At 26.5% G+C, this 24803-nt stretch overlaps 3 protein-coding genes across 3 annotated transcripts; 1 reads left to right on the forward strand and 2 right to left on the reverse strand.

Moving 5' to 3' along the window:
* Positions 1-4939: 4939 nt before the first annotated feature.
* On the reverse strand, positions 4940-5381 carry Bm1058 (Uncharacterized protein; the record flags this gene model as incomplete). Its single annotated transcript, XM_043077633.1, has 2 exons — positions 4940-5017; positions 5364-5381. 2 exons carry the CDS (start codon positions 5379-5381, stop codon positions 4940-4942), a joined length of 96 nt encoding a protein of 31 aa, XP_042933567.1.
* A 5307-nt stretch (positions 5382-10688) lies between these two features.
* Bm12991 (Uncharacterized protein) lies at positions 10689-14734 on the reverse strand (the record flags this gene model as incomplete). The annotated part of the gene is made up of 5 exons (XM_001900863.2): positions 10689-10840; positions 11359-11570; positions 12876-13099; positions 13796-13979; positions 14637-14734. 5 exons carry the CDS (start codon positions 14732-14734, stop codon positions 10689-10691), a joined length of 870 nt encoding a protein of 289 aa, XP_001900898.2.
* A 561-nt stretch (positions 14735-15295) lies between these two features.
* Bm1659 (Uncharacterized protein) lies at positions 15296-16735 on the forward strand (the record flags this gene model as incomplete). The annotated part of the gene is made up of 3 exons (XM_043077634.1): positions 15296-15326; positions 15920-16015; positions 16728-16735. The coding sequence occupies 3 exons, from the start codon at positions 15296-15298 to the stop codon at positions 16733-16735; spliced, it is 135 nt and encodes a 44-aa protein (XP_042933568.1).
* Positions 16736-24803: the final 8068 nt, after the last annotated feature.

Below are 24803 nucleotides of genomic sequence, written 5' to 3' on the forward strand. Positions count from 1 at the left end.
TTTAAAAACGAATGCTTTTAAAATAAGAAATAATAAGAGAAAGTGACAAAGTTATTTTATTTCATAAAGTATCAAGATCTGGTTAATTAGTTAATATAGCAATTGATTCAAAGTAAGAATTGGTTGAATTGAACCATGAAATTAATCCTTCTTAAGAAATGCTATCAAATCAAAAATAATAAAATAAAAAAAAAAAAAAGTGAAAACTAAAGATGATGTAAATATATTTAGTCCATATTGTGAGTATAACTATAGTAGATGAAATTTAAATTGAAATAGTTTGAAAATTAAACTTTATCTTCAATAAGCACAATCGGTCATTTGGTCAGTCTCTTCGTCACAGCAACAATTTTTACAATATGATAATATTGTAGTAAAAGCAAATTAAGCTAAGAGATGCGATCAAAATAGAATGTCTTATTTACATAAGAAAATTATGTTTGTGATATAATAGCAGCGACAGCAGCCTATGATGATTTATGTCTTGGCTTGGTCTACTTTTTGCACTCTTTATAGTTTCTCGTTTAAATTGAAAACAAGAAGAGAAAAGTTATTTGCATAAAATTAACAGCTTCTGCTAGATATGCTGTAAAAAGCTGAAAATTTGGCAGTGAAATTGAAAATAGTTACATCTTCAATCTATTAGATACTATCCATTGGGACATTACTCCTTTTTTTTTTTATTATCCTTTTTCCTTTCTTTTCTTTTTTAATGACTTTCGAAAATTTAAAAGTTATCTTTCTTTTTGTTAGTTAAAGTTACAATTTTGTGAAATGATAGAAAGAAAGGAAGAAAGGAAAGAAGAAAGGAAATTCTTTCGCTTTTCTTTATGCATCGTTTAAAATTGTATAATTTTGCTTCATAAAATGTTTAATACTATGTAATTTTAGTTTTTCTCTACTTTTTCTCAAATTTTTCTAAATTATAACTTTAACTAAGTGATATATTTTATTTTGTTTACTTTGTTCCGTAAATATCTTAAATGAAAATAAACAACGAATTTTTTTTTTTTTTTGTGTTTATTAGTTTAATGCAAAATAAACTAATGTAATTTTGGAATTATTCAAAATTCTTTGAGCTTCATTTAACAATTATATCAGCTAAGCATTATATCGAATCCAGCAAATTGTATTCATTTTCTGGCATCGTTTATATTTTTTCATGATATGATATGATGGATTGAGATAATTTAATCATATTTTTATACTTTTTTTTTGAGGAGAACTTTGATAGATGATCCTAGGACAGTAGCAGGTGCTAATCCTCAATCTAAAACAAATAAAAAAGTCGGGGAAGCTAGTTACAGTTCAATATAAGAAGTAAACAAAGTGGTAAGTAAGTAAATAAACTAATAAGCAATGCTAATGATGGATACAGTATAGAGACGAGCCAACAAATAAATCAACAGATGAATGTATCAGTAAATATTTTCGAGAAGTGAAAATACTGTCATTCAAAAATCTCTAAATTATTATCGTATCTAAAATTATTTAAAATTAAAATGTATAATCAATTTTTCTTCCAATCTAAACTTTTAATGGAATTCAATTTTACTAAAATTTGATATTTTGCTTTTTCTTCTCTATTTAAAGTATTATATTTTTTAACGCATAAAACTATAAGAAATGAGAAAATGAAATTTTCACTCATTTATTATTTTATTTCGTTAAGAAAATGAAAAAATAACTGTTTCATTTTTTTAATTGGAAATAAATTTAACTGAAAAGTATGTTAAACAATCTGAAATATCCTTTACGGACACCAATTTTTTTTTTCTTTTCCAACGAAGAAACTATTTTAAATTTAATTTTAATTGTTTTTATTTTCTAAAATCTTTACTGAGCTGAAAAATATTTTCTACTTTCAAACAAAATTTTATAAATTCAAATTAGCTTTTCTTCTTTCGCAGCACATTTTATTATTTAACTTAAATTATTTACAATTATATCACACAGTTCGTTATAAAACCTGAAAAATATATTTATTCAACGACAATAACACAAACATAAAATTTATAAATTAGTTAAAATTTAGGCGAAATTTAATTTAAAACCATACACACATACACAAACATGCACACATAATATTTGTGAGGGAAGAATGCAAGCAAATGCGCGAAAATCTTAAGAGTAGAGCAATTGTAAAGTAAACATAAAAGGTCATCCCATCAACGTTGGCGGTAAGTACAAAGCATGAAGAGGAGTGAAGAGCATCAGTCTATACCTGTGACACTTTCAGGTAATTGATGTATGTTTTTAGGGGCTACCTGACTTCTTCCCTGTTTGGTTCATTAGAAACAGTTCTAAACTTCTTCCTCGCTCATCCTTCTCTCTTCCTCCTTTCATGTATTCACTTCAAAGGTAAAAGCAGCTAAGGATATGTGGACAGAAGATGAAAAGTGATGAATTTAATGAGTGGACATTGGATGAATGTTGTGTTATCATAATGACTCATAACGGACATACTTTTCCATTCCATCAAATGTCACATAATGCAATTTCCGCCATATTTATATGCTCATTTCATAATTTTGATTTTGGTATGACAGCTAATATTGATTGCTATTATATTCAGTAAAACTGAATGAAAGAGATTAAACTGAGTTTGGATTAGTTTGGAGACAAGCAGATAGGAAGATAATGAAAGTTACTAATGACGAGAGACACAGTTAGGGTTGGGTGACAATTCTGATGCAACGATGTTGACAAGTGAGGATGGTTTGCAGTGATGCGAGCTTGTGGCAGAGATAAGTAAGTAATGAATGTCTCAGAGTAATAACTTTGTGCATCAACTGCTAATCACTCATCATAAACTTCGATAATAAACGACAAATTTTTCATTGGCTAATTAGCTTTTCATATTGTCTTCCAAAGATTTAAAAAAAAAAAAAAAAAGATGAAAATCAGTGATTTTAGCTTTCGTTCAATTCTATTTGACCATAAACATTCGCATAAATTTATTCACTGACTTAAAATTTAAACTTTTCAATATAAAATTTTATATAATTTGAAGAAATTAAACGATGAAATAAATGTTGTAAACAAGGAATAAATTTGAAAGATGAAGAATTATTTGAAGAAGAATGAAAACGATTTATTTAAATTTGAAAAATCTTTTCTTGTTTAATTTTTCTTATTAAGACTAATAGACAGCACAATGCTCAACTTCACTTTACTTCCATACAAATTTGTCACTGTCCTCTATTCTTCCCTTTTCATCAAACTTTCTCATAAATTTAATTCACTTCACTATAAAATTTTCAATCTTATTTTCGTAATTTTAGAAATTGGCAGATGAATGTTTTCTTTGAATTAATGCGAAATAGAGGAAAATTTGAAGATGAATTCAGTAACTGATTGAAAGAACTAAAAAAACTTTGCCTTCTTACCATTTCCTTTCCTAACCACTCATTATGATAGGATTTGACTTTTCCTGATGAAATAAATTGCAAGAATAAAAATAAAGTTATAAAGTAATGATATTATTATTATTGTCACTGAGCATTAAAATGGATTTAGTCTGACTGTAAAATTGTAGGAAATTAATTTGAACTGATATAAGCAATCAGTTCGTTTGAAAAAAAAAGAATTAATTTGAAGCATCAAAATTGTTTGATTAATTTATTGTTGTAAATAAAAGTAATGAAAATTCAAAAAAAAAAATTATTGATATTGGAGAAAAGATGCAATTCTATTGATAATAATATCTCAGTCCTAGCCAGTAATCACAACATATCATCATTGTTAGCCTAATCAAAAAATATGAGCCAGATATTCCAGTGGGATTTGAAAAGAAAAATTCTGATGTAAAAAATTCTTTAACCATTTGCTGTCAAAAAAAAATTCCTTCTTTTTGTGATCCCAGTTATTCTTCTGCCTTTCTGTATTTTTTCTTTTCTTGAAAAAGAAATCTTGAATATCTCTTCTGGGACACTATTTGATTCGTTCACTTGATTGAAAAGAGAGTTACAACTTTTGAATTCTCTTTTTTACTGTTTATTTAGGATAGAAGAAGAAATTTGATGATATCATTGATAAACAATAAGAGTTTAAGTATTTCTTTTTTCAAATAGCATTTTTTTTTTTTTTTTTTGATTGGAAAATAAAAAAATCAACTTGAAGTAGTACGATGGAAGAAGTGAAGAAACTAAAATGTCTAACTCAACACAATCAATCAATTCTACCTTTATTGTTTTTTCATCTCAGAAGATCTCATATATGCTACTATTATTATTACAAGATGACAATAATGAAGTACTGAAGAGGTACAGGTAATGATGCCTTCTACATTCCTAGGTACTAGGCTCAGTTCTGAAATGAGAGGAATTGAAGTATTATTTTTGGAGTATATGGATGGGAAGCAAGGATGTTCATCTCGTTGTTTTCGTTTTATGAATTAATATGAGACAGAAGAGAACAGAGACAAGTTTGAATCGTTTGGGTAATAAGATTAGTTGGGATGTTTTCAGAGCTTATTACATTAATTCCATCTAGTTCAGCAATCTATCAATTCAAAAAATCCATAACCCATGTTTATTTGTTTCATTCAACCGGAATTAATTCCTTCTCTCTCTCTCTCTTTTTTTTTTTTTTTTTCGATTTTCGTTTTCTTTTTCATTTATTGCAATTAATCACATAATAATGACATGACATCAATCAGAATGCATTACAATGCTTTGTTTCGTTTTTATTTCGGTTCAATTCGATTCGGTTCGGTTCATTCGGTTCGGTTTAGTTTAATCTATAGGGAATAGATTACCAAAATTCTACCTCTGAATCAGAGTATGAGTCATGCTAGAAATTAAGACGACCAGATTGTTTGTAATTATGGAATAATTCATATTACACTTATATGCCACTCAAATGATTCGTTAGCTTAATGATTGACTATAGTATTTACTCACCTGTGCTAAAATAACGATTGTAAATTGATCCTTGGCTATCTGTTACAGTACCAATAGAAATTAGCAATCGACTCGGCTCGGCATGGCTTGGCTAAATGAAAGTTTTCGTCTTTCTGAAACAATAATTTATTTATTAGAAATAAAAATTGTTTACAAATATTACTGCATAAATAATTTTACAATGCACAAGCAAAAGTTATAAATTACAGTTTATAATTAACACTTATAATGCATGTAAAAAAGATTTTTTATATATTTTATTGTAATATATAACATTATGTTTACTTATTTATGTTTTAAATAAATAGAATAATCACTTCACTTTCAAATCTTTAACTCAAAGCTTAAGCTTACCTTTGAATAATCAAAAACAATTCAGTAAGTTAAACAGGAGATTACATTTTAAATATTTATTATTATATTTCATCAAATTAATATGTGATTTCAAATAAAATTCACTTTGAAATTCCTCTCCATCCTCTCTAACAATTTTCTAATTTAAATTGTAGTTCTGAGCAAACTATTTGTTAACTTCCATTAGTATCTTTATTTCCACATTTTTTATTATTTTAATCGAAATTAACAATTTTGTTTACTTTTTTTTTTTAGCAATTAACAATGTTTTAATTTGCATAAAATGCCAAAATTAGAATATATGCAAATTTCATTCAATCTATTAGCGCTATTTGATATTCATAACTGTTTGCTTTTCACCCATAACGCTTATATATTTGCAATTGTAATAACTCTAAGAGATTAAAACAGTCAGAAATTCAGGAAATTTATGATTTTAATTCATAAATGACAAAATAAAGAAAAAGAAAATACGACGACTCAATCAATAATATCAGAAGTTTCCAACTTTGATCATATCACTACTACTTCTCTTCCATTTGACACATTTGTATTTATCATTGATAAGTCTCTCGCATTATGCAAATTTTGTGATAACTTTTTATTGCCATAAACTTTACATCTTTTATATTTATTTTTATCTCATTCAATGTTATTTGTTACTAACATGCAATCATTGTATGTAACTCTAAGATTGGGTAAGAAGTGCTTGCGATTTACGTAAATTTAATGCGATTAACCTAAAAGGAAACGCAATAAAGTCAAATTTAATTTTGATCCATTTCATGTATAAATACTTTAAATGAATTGTTATGATTAAGAATGCTTAAGTTTAATGAAAAATTCATCTTACTGAGTATATTTGTCTCCAATTAATATAAATTTCTAAATTGTATTTCTAATTGATCAACCATTGTACATTTTTATTACACATAAATGATCCCAAATAACCGTGAAATTTTCATCTAATATCTCTCATTTTAGTGCACAGCATATTTCACGTAAGTGTACGCAAGTTGCGTGAAGCTTTTCAAAGAGCAGAAGAGTCTGTGATACATATGTTGATTAATCATAATGGATAATTAATTAATTACAGGTAGCAAAGAAAAGAAGAAGGACTCGTTTATTTATTACCTGCAAGATGTTAAATACAGTATAACTCACATCACTTTTGTCACTTTAATATTTCTTCTCGTAGAATTTTATGTGACAATGTATTTTTGTTTATTAATTATTGTTACATTCTATAATTTTGAATTTGTCTCTAAACTGTAATCATTGTAAATAACTGATTAAAATAACAGTTAATTTCGAATCATTTCAATGCACTATAATTCGTACTGATAATTTATACTAATTTATCAGAAATATTTCAATTCAATAAAAGATGTATGAGTGGAATTATCAATGTGATTATCAATTATCAGCGCTTCATCTGTTATTACTATAGAAAAAATCCAACACTCAATCACACTATAATTGTTAGTTTCTTAAAACAATCATAGAAAAAAAGAATAAAGTGTAACATTCATGCATGAATTATTTGAATTGAACTTCAAAAATTTAAGCTTCAAATTTGAATTCAATTTCAATTGCAGTAATTACACCAATCATGACAACTAGCATCGAAAATTATATGCTATAAGTTTGATTTGATTGCAATTCTTCAAAAGAAAAAATTGAATCTTAAAAATTCTTCAAATTGAATATTAATAAATTCTGTTTGGTTTTTTTTTTTTTTTTTTTAAATATTTTTTGTGCTACATACAGATTATTTTAAAATTTCTATTCAATTTGATTTTTTTTTTTTTTTTGGATGAGTCATATTTTTCTGTATTTCTTTGATGTTTTGAGTGATTTATATTTGTCTTTTGCAAATTGTAAAATTGTTGCAATAACGAAATGCAATAGCAACGATAACAAAGTTGTAAATTGGACTTATGATGTGATTTTCTTTCAAACTCTGCCAACTTTACACCAACTGCAATGCCAGATGGATAGTTTCCAGAAAGAAATAAACTAATTTTAATCTGTTAGACTCTTTCATTTGCAGACCAATTAAGGCCTCCTGAAATTATTATCACTGCGGTACATCTGGCGCATCAGTTTCTGATGAGATTTCAATGGAATGCTTAAAGCATTTAGTCATCTTTCAATACACTAATAAAAATGATATTTCAAAGATTACACAATGATTCAGGGGTCAAAGTGGTAAACAGAGGTCAAACAATTGCAGGGTTAGAAGTATTTGTTCAAAAATTTTATATCAAAACTATACCAAAACATTTTATAGTAATGTAAAATTTGTCTTTATGCTGAGGAAATGTTATGAGTGATTATTGAAAAAAAATAAATAAATAAATGCAAGAAATCAGTTGTATTCATAATAAATCAGTTGTATTCATAATTTGGTTCCAATTATCTTTAATGTGTTTCTTTCATGTTGAGCAATGAGAGAACACTAAGGATTATTTTGATAAAAAATTAAAAAGTTTTAAATTTTATAACGAAATGATCTCTAGAAGATAATTTGATTGATATTTTTTTTTTTTTTTTTTTTGAAATTGTTATTAAATCAGTAAGTAATATTTCAATTTTTTTTCTTTCTTTTCGCTCTTTTGCAGTATAAAAATTCTCAAAATAATAAAAAATTTTTATTTATTTATTTATTTAAAAGTCAATAATAGTTTTGAAAATTATATTAAAAGGAAAAGAGAATTTCTCAATTTAATTCTTCCAATTTATTTAAAATAATAAATTAGCAATATATTGCTGAAAGAAAAAATGCATTTTACATTTATTCATCATAAAATAAACATTTGTTTGTTATTGAAACTAAATAAGTGCCAGGTTTTAAAAATTTTATTTGAAAGCTTTTTTCCTAAGTTTGAATTTACACAAATGCTTATTGACATAAGCAAGAAATTGATTTTGTTTTTTATGAAAAAGAACTTTTCTTTCTGTTTTTCTCCTTTCCTTTTCTCACTTTTAAAATTCATTTCATTTTTCAATTACTTTTTTCTCTCTGTAAGACTAAAATGGACATCGAAGTTTATCGTCACCATTCGATTGTCAACGCCAGTATTCCCGTGGTCCAATCATCTCCCTCCACAACAATCACTTTCATCCTACTATCATCCATTGTTGTCTTTTCGTATGTAAAACTTAAGAAAGAACATTGGGAAATGTAAATTTAGAAATTACTTCAGATGGGATTAGACTAAAAAGCATTAAATAGCTTACTGTGCACACATCTGGCTCTATCATTGCTTTTCATTTTACATTAAAATGCCAACAAATTGATCAGAGACATAAAATTCCCACAAATTCAACGTTAAGTCAAATATTTTATGGATATTTTAGTGAATATATAATTTAGTAATTCCTTTGTCATTTCATAAATGAACGGATTCGAGAATAAATTCGAGAATAAACTACAAAAAGAAATTATCTACCACACACTTTTGCCATATTATTGATTGATTTATCATAATGAAAACATTTGACACTGTCATATCAATCAATAATTTCAATTTTGTATTTATGCAAATTAGAAAAGAATTTGTTGGAACTTTTTATTAAGCAATTAACAATATAGCATACAATAAACGAGACACTATAAAAATTTTATTATTCTCTTCGTTACAGTGTCATTAAACCGGTCGTTCGGTCAGTTCAAAGAGTAAATTTTGTGACAGTTGCTCATATCTACTGATGCGAGAATTTGCATATTTCAAATTATATTAAAATGCATATCAAGATCGAGTTAATGGCACTTTGGTATGGTATCAACTGGAACAAGCAGAAGAGAGATATCGAATTTTATTTTGGAGTGTATTTTAACCCAATTCCAGAAATATATTTAGACAAGTTCAGGCTTACTTTTAGTTGGAAAGATTGCTATTTATGTAGTTCTCGGCGAGCAAATCCAATATCACATCAAAATTAAAATTTCCAACTTTTGTTTTCGAAACGATTGTTTCCCACCAATACTTCCGATGGTATTGGTAATGGTAGAGAAATTATTATTTCTACAAGAGTTAAATTATGTTTCGCAAATTTCTTTGAATCACTAAAAATCTTTCTCTTACAGTTACTGTAAAAGAAAGAAGTAAGATTGAGATAGCAATGTGCAACCATTGTTTCTCTTTAAAATCATTTCTTTAACCATTAAAAAGATTATTGAATTATAAAATCAAGTTGGACAAATAATAAAAAGAATATATTTGAACATTTAGTATGAGTTTGATAGTTACTATTTAGTAATTTTGAGATTTTATGGTATAAGCAAACAAAAAGGAAAATATCATCTTTATCAAATATTTCAGAGAAGACTTTAAACTTTGTGATAATATTATCACTGTTAATAATTTATTGATCTGCTGCTTATCGATCTTCTCTCTCTCGGTCTTTAAATTCTAACTGAACTTTTGGATTTTTTTTTTTTTTTTTTGGATTGAATTTTAAATTTCTAACAGATTGAAATATGTTTCATTGTAAGACATAACAATACAACATGCATTGCTAACAAACTTAATGTGCACTTTAACGAAGACTTTGAAAATAATAAGTTAAGATGACTAGCTGCTAAGGGAATAGAAGTTCACTATCACAGTACTGCACTAAATTCATCGAATCAAAAATCTTATTTTAACGAATCTTTAAAAAAATATGCTTCTCGAGATTGCATAAATCCTATTCAAAAGTTATTTAGCCTGGAGGAAACTTTTGGGCAATGCATAATATAATGTTTACAAGTTCTTAAAGATTCACCTAATTAATTAATGAATAGCAGTAAAGGTTAGAACACTCAAAAAAAAAAAAAAAAATGCATTTCAAATATAAAAATGCAATATAGAATTAAATTGGCATTGGTATGAATAATTATTATCAAATTTAAAAATGAAATTCAGAAATGGAAATGATAAAAGCAACATTTTAAGGAAATTTTTTGTAGTAGCCAAAATTCACCGCGTTTTGATAATCAAATATCTATGAGAAGTGAGATTTTTAAAGAAAGAAAGAAATTAATCATCGCTTCAATCTTAATTAATGAGTAAAATGTCTGATTCACAAAATATGCCATTAACTAATCGCTGCCAATCAAAATTTCCATCTCTGTTACCTTTTACTTTGCAGAATTTTAAGATGTGACAACCATTTGAGCTCAAATATGATACAAATACAAATGTCAAAGTTCATTTAAAAAGTTAAAAAGATTATTAGCAATTATGTTTAAATTAGCCAGCTAATTAGCATGTTGCTTTTTTGAATTGTAAAATTGATTTTCTCAATTACAAGAAATGCAAATATATTCAATCAAACATATTTATGCTAGATTTTGAATATGAAATCTGTCAAAAGCTGCGCATTCTTTTGGACCAAATTATTTAAAATGTTGATTTAAGTAAGTAAATAACGGTAACAAGGTTACCTAGTTATGGAAATAGCATGGAAGATCAGTAAACAAAACAAAAATGTGGAAAATGAGTAATTAAAGTTTCTAGATGAAGCAGCTCGTCTATAAGCACTAGCTTCTGCATCAAACGTTGACAATTCATAATCTTTGGTCCTCAGCTTACCTGCAAATGAATAATTAAAATTAAGTGGCAAAAAAAAGTTAATGAAACTGTAAGATAATAAGAATTACCTCAAATGAAGAATTTGATTTCTCATTAAGAAATGAATTTAGTATTTTATTTCCTCTTTTTTTGCTTTTGTTTATGCATAGTTTTTCTGTTCATCAATCTTCTACAACTAATTGAATTTAAATTTTAGCTGTCCAACTTTACTAAGTTCAGCTGTCATTTTTCAGTGTCATTTATCTTATATTTAAAACAAAAAAAAAAATGACAGTTATTTACTTCTAAAAAAAATAAGTTTTCAACCAAAATGTATTGTTTTATTTCATTGCAAGCACTAGCAAAATCTGAAAAATTTTTTTCTTTCTAAATAACTCTCAAAGAGTTTCCATTAAAATAGTAAGAAATTGGTTAGTTTTCAAATTTTTTAATGCAAATTTCAGGAGAAATATTACGATTTTGGTTTCGAATTTTGAAAGTTAAAACATAAAGTTAGAAAAATGAATGAAATTACTCACCGAAATAACATTTTTCAATAGACATATCACCAATTAACCTTCCCATTGTCGTATATCCGGTCACTAAAGGTTCCTCAATTATGCATAACTTTCCGTAATCAGTATCCTGCTTCAGGAATGGGAAAAAAACGTCCAAATCGGTAGATTCACGGAAAACGAATGTCTGTGATGCTGGATGTGCCATTGTAGCACTATGCAACGTTGCAGTTAGCCTTAATTTGTTATTTTATAGTTCAAATATTATCAAATCAAAAATAAATAATAAATAAAAAATAAACAAAAGATGAAAATAAGTCAAAACTTTAATGAAGTGAAACTGAGAGAAAATTACTGCAAAATGTGGTAATCTATCAATGAATTGATGAAAAGAGTAATATAATTAAGCAGAATTGTAGTGGTAATGTATGTCTCTCTGTATGTGTGTGTGTATGTATGTGTGTTTATGTATGTGTGTGTATGTGTATGTGTGTGTATGTGTGTGTGTATGTGTATGTGTGTGTATGTGTATGTGTGTGTGTGTATGTGTATGTGTGTATGTGTTTATGCTTAACTGAAAATTGTTTTAATAAATACAACAAATAGAGTAGAACTGATGAAGGTAATGGCAGCAAAGATTTTAAAAGTAAATTTCATTTCAATTTCTGTTAGATACTTTCATCCTTTTAATGATTATTCAACGAAATGCTTCTTTCAAAGTTATAAATTGGTGACATTACAGGTTAGGTAAGTAATTGATACTCATTACAGGTTAGGTAAGTAATTGATACTAATCAGATAGATTGGGAAAAGTAACAAAATATTAAGAATACTTTAACTAACTCTAAAGAGACTCCTATCTATTGTAAATTTTATTAAAATAAAATGAATGTATCATTTTCAAATAGAAATTTCAATATTTCATAAATGAATTTACAGTAAGAAATTATTTGTCACTGATGTCGTATTTATTATTGATGAAAAATTGAAATCGGTTTTTATTCTTTATTTTGCTCTTTCCTTAATTTTCAAGAAATTATCCAATTCTCTTCTCATTCCATTTTCAAATATTTGATTAAAATCATTTTCGCTACGCATTTTTGCTTATTAATTCAATTTTTTTCTTTTCTTCTTTGAAGCATTGCTATCCATTTTAACAAATTACAGTCGTAATTGTTAGTGGATGTCGTAAATCTGATGTGATAAGTAATTTGAGACATTTACAAATACAATTACTACCTTCTAAAATGATAAAATAGGATTAGAAATTGACAAATATAGAAATGAAATTTTTAAATGATTATAGCATGTCCATGTTTATCATTTAAATATAATGGTTGTGAATAGAAATTATCACCTTTCATGAAAATTATCACCTTTAACTATCTTTGAAAAATTGCTTTCATATATGTTTTACAAATGAAAAATTTACATTTTTTTTTTCGTATTTTTTTCTTTTTTTGAATAATTCTTTTATTGCAGTTTTTCTAACCATCAGAAAGTCTTAATTTGAAAAATAAAATTAAGGTTAGCATGATTACCTGATTGGAAATTCAACAATTGATCGTATCCGAAATTGCATTGCTGTGGATGAAATATCAATGATTTCAACGTCTGTAACACTTGTCTCAGCACTTTTCCCAGATCGATCAAGCGTACGTAATATTCGGCAATCAGTACCTGTGGATTCGTTGTGTCTATTGAAATTTTCCCATTCAACGCAAATATAGTACCATTGTCGTTCTCTTAAATCTGATATACTCACCTGAAATAGGTCAAATGTTTTGTTTTTTTTTTTTTTTTTTGAAAATTTTTTTCAAAAATTTCAAAAGTACACATTAAAGGTATGATACTGTTTGAACAAAACATGAAACCTGATCAGGTACTGGTATCATCTGGAAAACTTAATGAGTTCAGATCTCAAAATATTTGCTTTCCCATCTTCCTATCAACAATGAATCCTATAGACTAAGTCTTTATAGCCAGATTACTGTTAACTCCGAGTGATAACAACTTTGTGTCTGATAAAAATGAATTTTGATTTATAAAAATTTAGCTGTTTAAAGTAATTTTTAAAATTTATAAAATTGCTACTTTTTTTTTCCCACCGCTCATTTTCCATAAAATCAAGAAATATTTATTGCTCGCATAATCTTTATAGCAATGATACAGACAACGGATATTAATTATATTGACGTCTCCCATTTTACTATATAATTATCAGAACGGATCCGTAACTTCCTTGTAGCCATTATGATAATTATAGGCCGGCAATGCAGACTTTAATTTCCGGAACGGTCAATGCAATACTTAAAAGGATCATACCGCTGTGTGATAAAAAGAATCTTTTTTCGTCTTTTCTCTTTCTAATATTTCAATTTACACAAAAGAATGTCACAGAATTAATATTTCTTTTGAAAAGGTTAAATTTTTTTATTAATAGTAAAATTTATAAGTTTACCTGTTTATCATTCCGGATATTGTCTGGGTAGGATATTTTAATAGCAGCAGATTCATCACTTTTTAATGGTATTGCAGTTATGAAAAGTGTCGGAATTTGAATTGGTGCAAGATAGGAATCCAAGAATGAATCCAATAATACAATCCGGAAACCGTGCTTTGTAGCGTCAACAAAATTTATAGCTCTGTAAATTTTTATATTGGACGAAAAGATTTCAAAGAGTTGTAATTATTGAAGTATATTCAAATATTTTTAAAAATCAAAGAACTTGAAGCCAATTATATATCTTATATGCAAAGTGGTAAGTAACCCTTCCAAAGACATTACTTTTAAAATAATTCAAAAAGTTTTTTCATGGAATACATTTTTCGCATCAATGTAAAATTTTATTTCTATAAAATTTCACTTTAAAAATTTAGAATTATTTTGGCATAACCAATTTGTTTTGTATAGAATTCGGCACCAAAAATGGTTCATTTTAGTAAATCATTCTGTTAAAGTGGTCGGATGAATTTTCCTCTTCGAAATGCTTTTTTTTTAATTTTCAAACATAATAAAGTAAATAATGTAAAGTTTAATTCGATTAATTTAATTCAATTTTGATTTAGTTTAATTCATTTTCAATTCATCTTGTAAATTCTTCTTATTACTGATTCATTTTTTTTTTCACCTCAACTTTGAAGTATTTATTTATTTGTATAATTTTAATTGCATTTCTAACTTCAAGTGCATTTTTTTATTTATCAAATTTTTTTAATTGCACAAATTGAAGTTTTTTTTAAGTGACAAAGTATTTAAAATTTTGCATAGCAAAATTGTTGTGAAAATAATTAGTACTAACTTGGTATTGACGAAAAATCTTTGGTACTTTGGATTGCCGCGTGATGAAACCAAGATAATTGTAATGAAAACAAATGAAGCCGATATCAGATGGGTCATTGTTTATTGTTAGGATAAACAATAATCCTCTTTCGATGCTAACAAACAATATAAGTAGGGTAAGAAAGGACAACTGGGCGAGGTAGAAGTATCACCGGTAGTTTTGGCCACCAGAACCGATATTTCTGTCCAAGGGTGAAGTGAAGATTTATGAAGACAGGATGAAATGGATGGGTGAATGGATGGTTGGGTGTGGTTCGTTTTAACTGATAGTTGTCCAAATGTTTCGGAATTGTTACCGATTGATAGAGGAGGAATGGTCCAATAATAATAATACTTATCGGTCCCACTCTGATCACCGAGAATTTTAACTCTGAACTCAAATAACTGAAGTTAATTATTTGTTTGCATAAATGGGCGGAAAGGAGGAGCGGCTTTTCATTTGAAATATGCAAAGGCAATGGACAGTAATCAGAATGTGCTGGTCAAACTGATCGATTCCTGCAAATATTTAGTATAGTGATTCTGCCCAGAGCACATATGGAATTTGCATGCGATGATGATTAGACATTTGTGAGTTAGTTAATCCTAACCAATCAACGAGCCTCGGAGACAGTCATTATGAAAGAAAAAGGATTTATCATATCGATAAGTTAGTTAATCCCATTGGTTAGTAATGTCTAAACAAAATGCAACCATCACATGTAAACAAATGAAATGAGATTCATAGTGAAGCTATAAACAAATAAACAAATTTGCAAAGTGATAAAGAAATTCTAAAATTAAAAAGTATAAGGAGAAAAAAAGGCAAAGTAAAGCGAAAAGATGGCAATATTGAAGTTTATATTATAGGACTGATTATTTGGAGGGAAATAATAATAATAATAATGGTGATATTAATAATTATAATAATAATAATAACATTAACAATAGCAATAATAACATAATAATAATATAACATTAATAATAATAATAATGTTGATAATAATAATAAGAATAGTAATAGAATAGATTACCTGCATCCTTTAAGTGGAATTTGCAAGATTTTACAACTTTTGTTTTAAATCATGCAATAGATAGTGTTTGCATTAAACAACTAACTGAGGAATGAAATTTAAAATTAAAACGAGTGCAATTTTCAAAAATTACACTCTGAGCATTTAATCATTGCAAATTTAAGCACAAAAATTCTGTGCAAATAATAACATTTCAAAAGCTTTAATAATAATGTTAAATGGATGACAGATGTTGTCGAAAGATTAGACAATCGAGATTTACGACGCTATCAGCGAATGACAGATTATGACTTCCTATTGGCGATTACTATGAGAGATTGTTTGCGTAATTGTCTTTTGCAAGCTTTTTATTAGATTTGATTTGATCTTCATCGCTAAGGTTACATTTACATATACAAATGTTTGGCTTCATTAGGCTATTCTTCCAAGAATAAATAACGAAGCCTAGGACACAGAGTATAATAAATTGTTGCATCATTCCGTTTTCTGTGGTATTATAATCATTGCTATGAAAATTTCATGGAAAATATAGCAATATTCTTATTAAATAAAATTAACACAATTTGACAATGAATTTAAATGTGAAAAATATTTATCAAAATAACTTCAACAAATGTCTCAATCGAATTGATGTGATAAAAATGTGACAGTCTTATAAAATTTGATAAGCGCGACAAAAATTTTTTAACTTGAACCAGTAATTTGATTTAATTTCCTGTACTGCTATGAATCAGAAAAAGCAAAAAAAAAAAAAAGGAAAATTCATTCTTTATTTCAAATGAAATTATGCGAATAATTTGATATTGTAAGAAAGTATGACTTTCAGTTAAAAATTAATAAAATGTAATTCCACTATAATTTGATAAATTCATTTATTTATTGAGAAGTTTTCTCGGATAATTGATATAACTTACTTGAGCTAATGAAAAAAATAATAAATAACAGTAAATTTTAATTATAGTAAATAAATGTAACACTAATGTTTGCATGCATTTGCTCTAATGTTTACGATTGAAGTAATGAATTCATTTTTGTAGAGCTGTAGAATTCTCGAGAATGGCAGATGGAAGATAATTCTCAAGAATGGTAGGTATGAAAGGATCAAAGTATTGCTTCTTGTGTTTATTCTATAATATTACATTATTAATGTCAATATATTCAAATACTTCTTGTGTTTATTCTATAATATTACATTATTAATATCAATATATTCAAATAGTGAAAAGGAAATATTATGTAAGTTAACAAGTTTAAAGATTAACTTTTACTTTTTTTTTTCCTTGTCAACGACTCTTTGTTATTACTTTAATAAGTAAACAATACTTCTATTCTTGTTATTCATACGAATAATGTCACGTAAGAACAAAAATTAAAAGCAAAAGTGAAAAGAAATGATTCAGTGAGGCGTTCATTCAAGAAAAAACAAAAATGAAAGCTTATGGAAAGGATGTGAAAATGAATTATAAATAACAACCAGTTAAAAAGTGAGCTAAGAAGTGAACTAATTCAAATTTCTTCGTGCCCTAAATGCAAACAAAACGAAGAAATGTTTTTTTTTTTTTTTTGAAATGATTTATGAAATGACTTTGAGAGAAGGAACATGAATTTGAATGGAAGAAAAGCACTTTTCAAAATTTTCATTTTATTTTTAAATAGTATCGAGTTTACATAGTATAGAAATTTAACATAAAGAATGCTTTAATGTAAAAAATAATATTAGATTTAATTTTGTAACTTTCTTTTCACTTTGCTCAATTTAATTATTTCACGATTTTTTGTTATAATTATAAAATTTTGATTGCAGTATGCTTCTTCTATGATTTTATTCAAAATAAGATAATCATAAGAGTGTTGATATGCAAATGAAATGAAAAAAAAAAGCATTTTTATAGTGCTAAAAGCGGAATGCATGGCTATCTAATAATTAGGGCTTATAAGTCGATGTCGCATTTGTCACCACATTTTCCATGGAAAAGAAGAAAATAAAATTTCAAGAAAAGAAATTCTGAAAAAAAAAAAAAAAAATGGAAATGAATTAGTTTCATTTCTTTACTTGTTTCCCTTTTGAAGCTGTAATAATAATGAAAAATTAATTAGTAAAAATTTATAGTTGTGTGTCGGAGAAGACTCTTCCAAGAAGTAAAATTATCAAAGTTATAGAATTATAAGTGCATAGAATATTTCAATATATTAACATTCGACAACTTTAAACAGAGAAAAAAAATGAATTAATGATTTCGGTGACTGTTTACATACAAAATTTTGAGTAAACAACAAAAATTGACAATGCATTAATATATTTCGACATTTCATTTTCAATTTGTTGTAAGAAATTATTAGTAATAAAATTGAATTAACACATTGTATTGTATTTCCGATTATTTCTATCATCAATCAATAGCACTCTATTTGATTATTCTTTCGTTATTTATTCGTCTCAAAAATTAATAATCATTGAGAACTTCTTGAAGTGATACTTAGCATCAAGAAAAACGACATATGTAATTGATGACATGAATTTTTACGGGTAATTAATAATTACAAGTGGATGAACTTTGTGATAATAGCACCAACAAGGGACAAATGAATATGCTAACTGAAGAGAAGTAGAGATTGATGAAATTTTCGGAATAAAATTATTAAGGAATTAGGAAAAGAAGAAAATAATTGTAGGTCACAAGTATGATTGAGATTGAGAGTAATCTAACAAATATTCCCTATTACCATCATTTTCCTCTTATTATTATTATTATCATCATCATCATTATCATTATCGTTATTATTATGCCAATAGTTATTGCTCAAAAATTAATGAAATGTAGAAAATTATTGACTTCTACTTTATAATTATTAAATAATTAATAATAAAAAGTAACTTTCGTTTACTTTACCTAGAAACACTCTTTTTTATTAATTTCGAATGATAGAATCAATTTCTTTGTGCATAGAAAATTTTTGACAATTAAAATATAAATCTAACAGAATAATATGAATAGAGCATTTGATATCTCACAAATAAAATTTGAACAATCTTTGCAATTTTTAAAAATTAAATGGTTAAATAAATAAGTGAATACACTTAGTAATAATATTGAAAAATGTAAACCGTTGTTGGTATAATTCTTTTTACAATTAATCGGACAGCTCATTAAATGTCATTGCACCTTGTTGAACAGGTTCCTATAAAGGGTTTATTTGAAGGTAAGAAAATAACGAGTACTACATTCCAGGCTTTTTTTACAACTCTTTGAAAGTTTTAAATTCAGATAATGCAGTGTGATTCATATTTTTATTCTGTGAAGAATAGTTGTAATAATATTACAATAAATACATTCCAATATTATCATAATTCCCTATCTCATTATCAGTATAGATTATAATAATTCAAAGGTAATAGAAATCTGCACAATTTTAAAATTAAAATATTTACATAATAAATAAGAAAAAAACTTTGAAAAAACTTTATATTTCTGAAAATAATTCTTTGCTATAATTTAAAATAGCAATAGATTTTAATAAATATATAAAAGTATTGTTCGTGAAATTTAAATAAATTAACATTCTAATTGTTATAAGTACTAGATTTATAATTTTTTAGCAATATTTTGTGGTGAAAATAAAAAATTTTTGGTCAAATTTTTAAAAAAAGTTACAAAAATTTTTTGAGTAAATAAAAGACAATTTATTCAATATTCGATGATGTCAGATAAAGCAATAATCTTATTTTATATTATCAAATAATAATTCAACTTCGTAGAGTTTCTATCACTAAAAACTACACATTGCAAATTAAAATCAAATTAATCAAATTTTTTCAAAGCCATAAATGATATATGTCTTTTTACTAATATCTAATTAGTATAATTGCACTGAAACAGCAGCAAGATAAACTAATAGGTTATAATTGTTATTTAATTGCATATCAATTACTTCCTATTGATTTAAGTTATGGTAATATTATCACTTCAATCATAATATAATCATTTCAGATCAGATATAACTGCCATATTGAGCTTATCATTCATTACTATCACATTGTTTACCCTCTGATTATTTGAAGTAGTGAGCTACCGTAACACAGGTCACTTACATTAACTGAACTGAACTGAACTGAAGATGAATTAGTTGAAGATGAAAATTCTACATGAAGTGAGGAGCAGCTGCACAACATAAATGTTCAATTGATGGATGATGATGTATGCGAGATAGTTGAAAGTACAGAATAAATACATTGGACATTAAAGGTGAAGACAAAATAGTCTGAGTAACATTGATGGAGAAGAGCAGGTGTGGCCAAATGTTTGTAAAAGCCTAAATTGTTAGTTGCTTGGCTCACATTACAAACACAATAGAACAAAGCAATCTCCAAAAAGGATCTTACGATGAGGTTATAAATAAATTCGGTGCATCTCTTTTCATTGTAAACAATCATTTGGTAATATATATCCATGTCCAAGTAAACAAGCATATTTTATCGATTTATCAATGATCAATTTTATTGGAATTACTTTTAAAACATTTGAAATATAACATTGTTATATGGTTGAATTGTTTAAAATTACTTCCTGAAGCTTTTAAAACCTTATAATTTGAATTAAAGTATTTAATGCCAATCATTTTGTACATTAATCTAACAATCATAAAATTAAGTCCATGAATTAAGTGACATCAAATAAGAATTGTTGATTTAGCTGATTAATCCTACATTCATCAAATATTTGCTTTGAAAGTTAAGGTAATATGGTAGCAATCAATCATATCCAGAGAAATACTATTTATCTAGATGACTTTAGTAGCTTCTTTTAGTTTTATAATAATTATATGATTTATAAATTTTGTTAAATGATAGTTTTGTTTTGAAAAAAAAAAAACAAACAAACAAACAAATGAAAGATTGACTTCATTAAAATTACTTTTCTCTAATTCATTTTCTATTGATAATAATTTCATACTACTTATATCTACTATATTTGCATGGAAAGGTATGAAATTTTGAGCGCTTCACTGCAAAAAGAAAAAGAGAAGAAAGTAATAACTAAATTGCATTTATTAGATTTCACTTTTGCTGTACGATAGTGGGAAGTGAAGTACATTAGCAGTAATTATCCTGATCTTTCATTTCACAATTTATTTATACCTTGAAATCATAAGTAAGGTCATATTGAGGTGAATAGTGCAAGGATAAGAGTAAACAAATAATTAAGTTGGTTCAATTGTATTAAACCGATAATTTCGAGATGATTTTGGAGAAGGAAAAGAGAAACTTGCAATAATATTTTTGCAAATTTTAGCCAACAAAATGGAATAATTGATGAATTCATTGATTACTGAATTTAAAAGTTAAAAAGTGCGCTTCAGAAAGAATTATTATTATTTATTTTATTTTTTGGAAGTCTTTTAAAATGACAAAATTTCTTAACTAATTTATCCTTCAACTTTCTTGAATATTCAGAAATTATTGTTACCGTCTAGAACTAACAATTGAAGATGAAATAATGAATGTAACATATTGAAATGCATTGATGTGTAAATTTTTAGTTCATCAAAATCGAATAACTAACAGTGTAACAATGCTCACACCTTTTCCTTTCTTCCCAAGCATTCACATAAATTTCGTTAGAATCCTTTTTTTTTTTTTTTTTTTTGTCACTCGCCGAAATTTGCATATTCCCACTGAAATACAAACTTTAGTAATTCCGCTCCATTAAACAAGCACATAGGATAATGCCGCCTCTGATGAAGTAAATATGATCGATCGGATGCTGACAGTTAGAGAGTCACTGAATGGATGGATGTATATGAGATTTCACAAATAGCACACCAAGATGGGAAAGAATTGAATTAGCAAAAGAAAAGCCTGAAATGTACCAACAGGTGGCATCATTTGGCGGGACAATTTTCAACTTATTCACTCATCAAACGTCCATTGATCTTTATTACGAACTGTTTGTCTCTTTGAAGTTAAAATTTCACCTTCAGCAATTTGAAATTTACATGAAATTTCAATCCTGAAACTATCAATGCGAGATGAAATATTCTTTATTGAAAGTACCACACTACCACTACCAGTAATTCAACTAATCCTAATATCGTATTGAGGATGGATGAATTATGTCAGCGTGTTTTGCTTTCAGAAAATAGAAATTTGAACATTTATTATTTCTCAAAGCTTTAATAATATAAAATGTTTGCCACACAGTTTCGCTTATCTTTTCTGGTACCATTCGCTACCGATTTGTTGTTCTCATCCGGTTGTAATGCATTCGGATTTTGGGTTAGTTCAGGTAACAAACAAAAAAAGTCTTTCAAGCCAATCAAAAAGTTTAAAATTGGTTAAAAAAAAAAAACTGCCACTCAAAGCTAACTCTCTCTCTCTCTCTCTTTCTTCTTCCTCTCCCACGCCAAATCCCTTTCGACCTATAATTGCAGGTCCTCTATTCAATTGTCCGCTGTCAACAACTTGTCCTCTTCTCCTCAAGTTCAATTTATAATACAATTCGTATTCGTCCTTCTTTTTCATCTTCGTACCCATTATTTTTTCCACTCACTTATATGACAAATTGAAATGAGAAAAAAGCAAAAGGGAAAACTCATTTGAAATGAAATTAGTAACAGCTTAGGAGAACTTTCCTAACTTTCCTAATTATATTTAATTGATGAAGAAAAAAAAAAAAAAAAACAATAACAACATTTTGTTCATTTTCCCTACCAGTAAATAATATTTCAAATGTACGATGTTACTGAGAGAGAAATGTAAGAAAAAACACATTTGAATGGGATGAATTCAATTTCTGCTGCAATTTTCTTTTTATAATTTTAACAATGAAATTTCAGTAGAATGAATCAAATATCGCTGTTCTTCTATGATATATGTCAAATGTTAGCTAATTAGATGAATTTTTTGCAAAAGATTTGATGATGATATTGCCAAATTATTCCAACTAATTAGTCTACTAGTTAAGATGACACATTTACTTTATGTAAGTTAATTTTTGGTATGTTTTAAACTACCAAATATTGATAAAAATTGAAAAGAAGGATGAAAAAATTTTAACGATACGAAAAATTTATTCCCATAGTTCGTGAGTGTACTGCTAATGCAAAGAAAATTAAGAATTGTCACAAGGAGCGTTGAATCGCTGAATTTTAACCTTACACTTTGTCATAAACAACAATGCAATGATTATAAATGAGTGAATGATAGAGTTAAAAGTAAAAAGAGATTTCAAATTGGAAGGCAAAAAAAAAATGTTATAATATTATCTTTGGCAAAACTGAAAAATTTTCTGCTGATAATACAAAAAAGCAAAATTCAGCTAAATACATTGAACTTAGTTAAATGTGAAACTTTTAAATTATCATATGAATTTAACTTTTCATTTACTCTAATGTTTCTAGTAATGAAAATGTGACGTGATGTTAAAATTTACGAGATTATTTGAATGATTGGTGATTTAGGATACACGTAGACGTGAAACAAAAGAAGACGTAACACAATATTATTGATAGGAGAAGTTATATTATGGAGAATTTCTCGATAAAGATGGATCCATGACTATAATTCATTTATTTTAAGCTAATATAAGAGTTTATTTTTAAAAAGAAAAAGAGAGAGAGAGCAAAAAAAGCCAGATAGTGGATAAATTTGTGAAGAAAAGAAGACAGAAAGAGATGAGAGAATTAATTTGAGATAAAGACAAGAAGAAGAAATTTAATTAGTAGGAATTGATTACATATGGAAAACATTGAAATAATAATTTAGATTATAATGTAATATAAAGAGAGCAAGAGATCTGGTGAAATTAAGTTAAATTTTAGTTCAAGGAGTAAATAGCTTTATTTGACTGCTATTTGACTTCACAATAAATTAGTTGGTTGAAAAAAGTTCACGTTCACGTTCTAATACGTGTCATACGTGAATGATTTTAGTAGAAGATAAAGAACATATAGAATATAATTTATCAAAATTGATGGCACTTATCAATTTCATACTCTTACGTCATTGTTGTAATCGCTAAAGCAAATTTATTGCAAAAAAATTCATTTCATACATTATTTATTTACAAGGCTAAAGCATACGATATATATCTCCACGTTATCGAATTTTTCGTCCTTTGCCCAACTATCAATTTACATATATCAGTATTCATTGATTGCTAATTCTAGTGGATTATTGAATGAGAAAAAAAAAGAAGAAAAAGACGTTCCTTTATTTTTATTTTACTTTTATTAAAAAAAAAAAAAAATGAATCAACTAATTTTGTTAAATCCATTTTAGATTATCGAAGGCAATTAACTAAGTTAAAATGCTTTTTATCAATTCATATAAAGTTAGATCTTTCATAAGCTTTTAATCCATTGGCAATTTTTAGTTCGAAATGACAAATTGCATTAATACATTTCTAAGCAAAGTGAAATATTGTATGTGAAAAGAATTATGAAAATATAGTTGTATCATAAATTATTTTAAAAAAATTAAAAATATTTGATTTCATTGATAAAGTTTTTTGTTTATTCGCATATAATAATAAAATAAGTGAAGTTATTGTTATTTACCTAGCAAGTTATATGCATAGATCTTTCTGCATGACATAGATAGAAATATGAATAATGAAAATTGTCATTCTTTAGTAGAAATTATTTAAAAAATTTAATTTGGCATGTGTCTGTCAATTAATCCTAAATTGATGATGCAAAAAGTGAAATTTCTAGATAACATGACTAGAATTATAGCAAATTAGTTCGACGGCTAACATTTATACTAATTTTTGCTTTCGATTGATTAAAGTGTAATGATTCTCTCAGCTAAGAACTTAAATGATAGGAATTTCAGCTATTACAAGAAAAATGATTGGAAAAAATAAAACGAAATTGTATTGCATAACTTTTTTTTTTTTTTTTTGGTAGAATTAATTAACTTATTTGTTTGTGTGAAATTATGCAAATGAAATCATTGAATATAAATTATTAATTAAATTAAATAGTATCAAATTATACATGCTTGATTGATGAATAGTAAAAGCTAAATTTAATTGTAGTATTTGATAAAATTCTATCTGTTATTAAATATTTTAAATTTGGCATAATTATAAGCAGCAAATTACCATAATTTT

This window comes from Brugia malayi (assembly GCF_000002995.4).
Source record: "Brugia malayi strain FR3 genome assembly, contig: Bm_v4_Chr1_scaffold_001, whole genome shotgun sequence".
In the NCBI taxonomy this organism is placed as follows: Eukaryota; Metazoa; Nematoda; class Chromadorea; order Rhabditida; family Onchocercidae; genus Brugia; species Brugia malayi.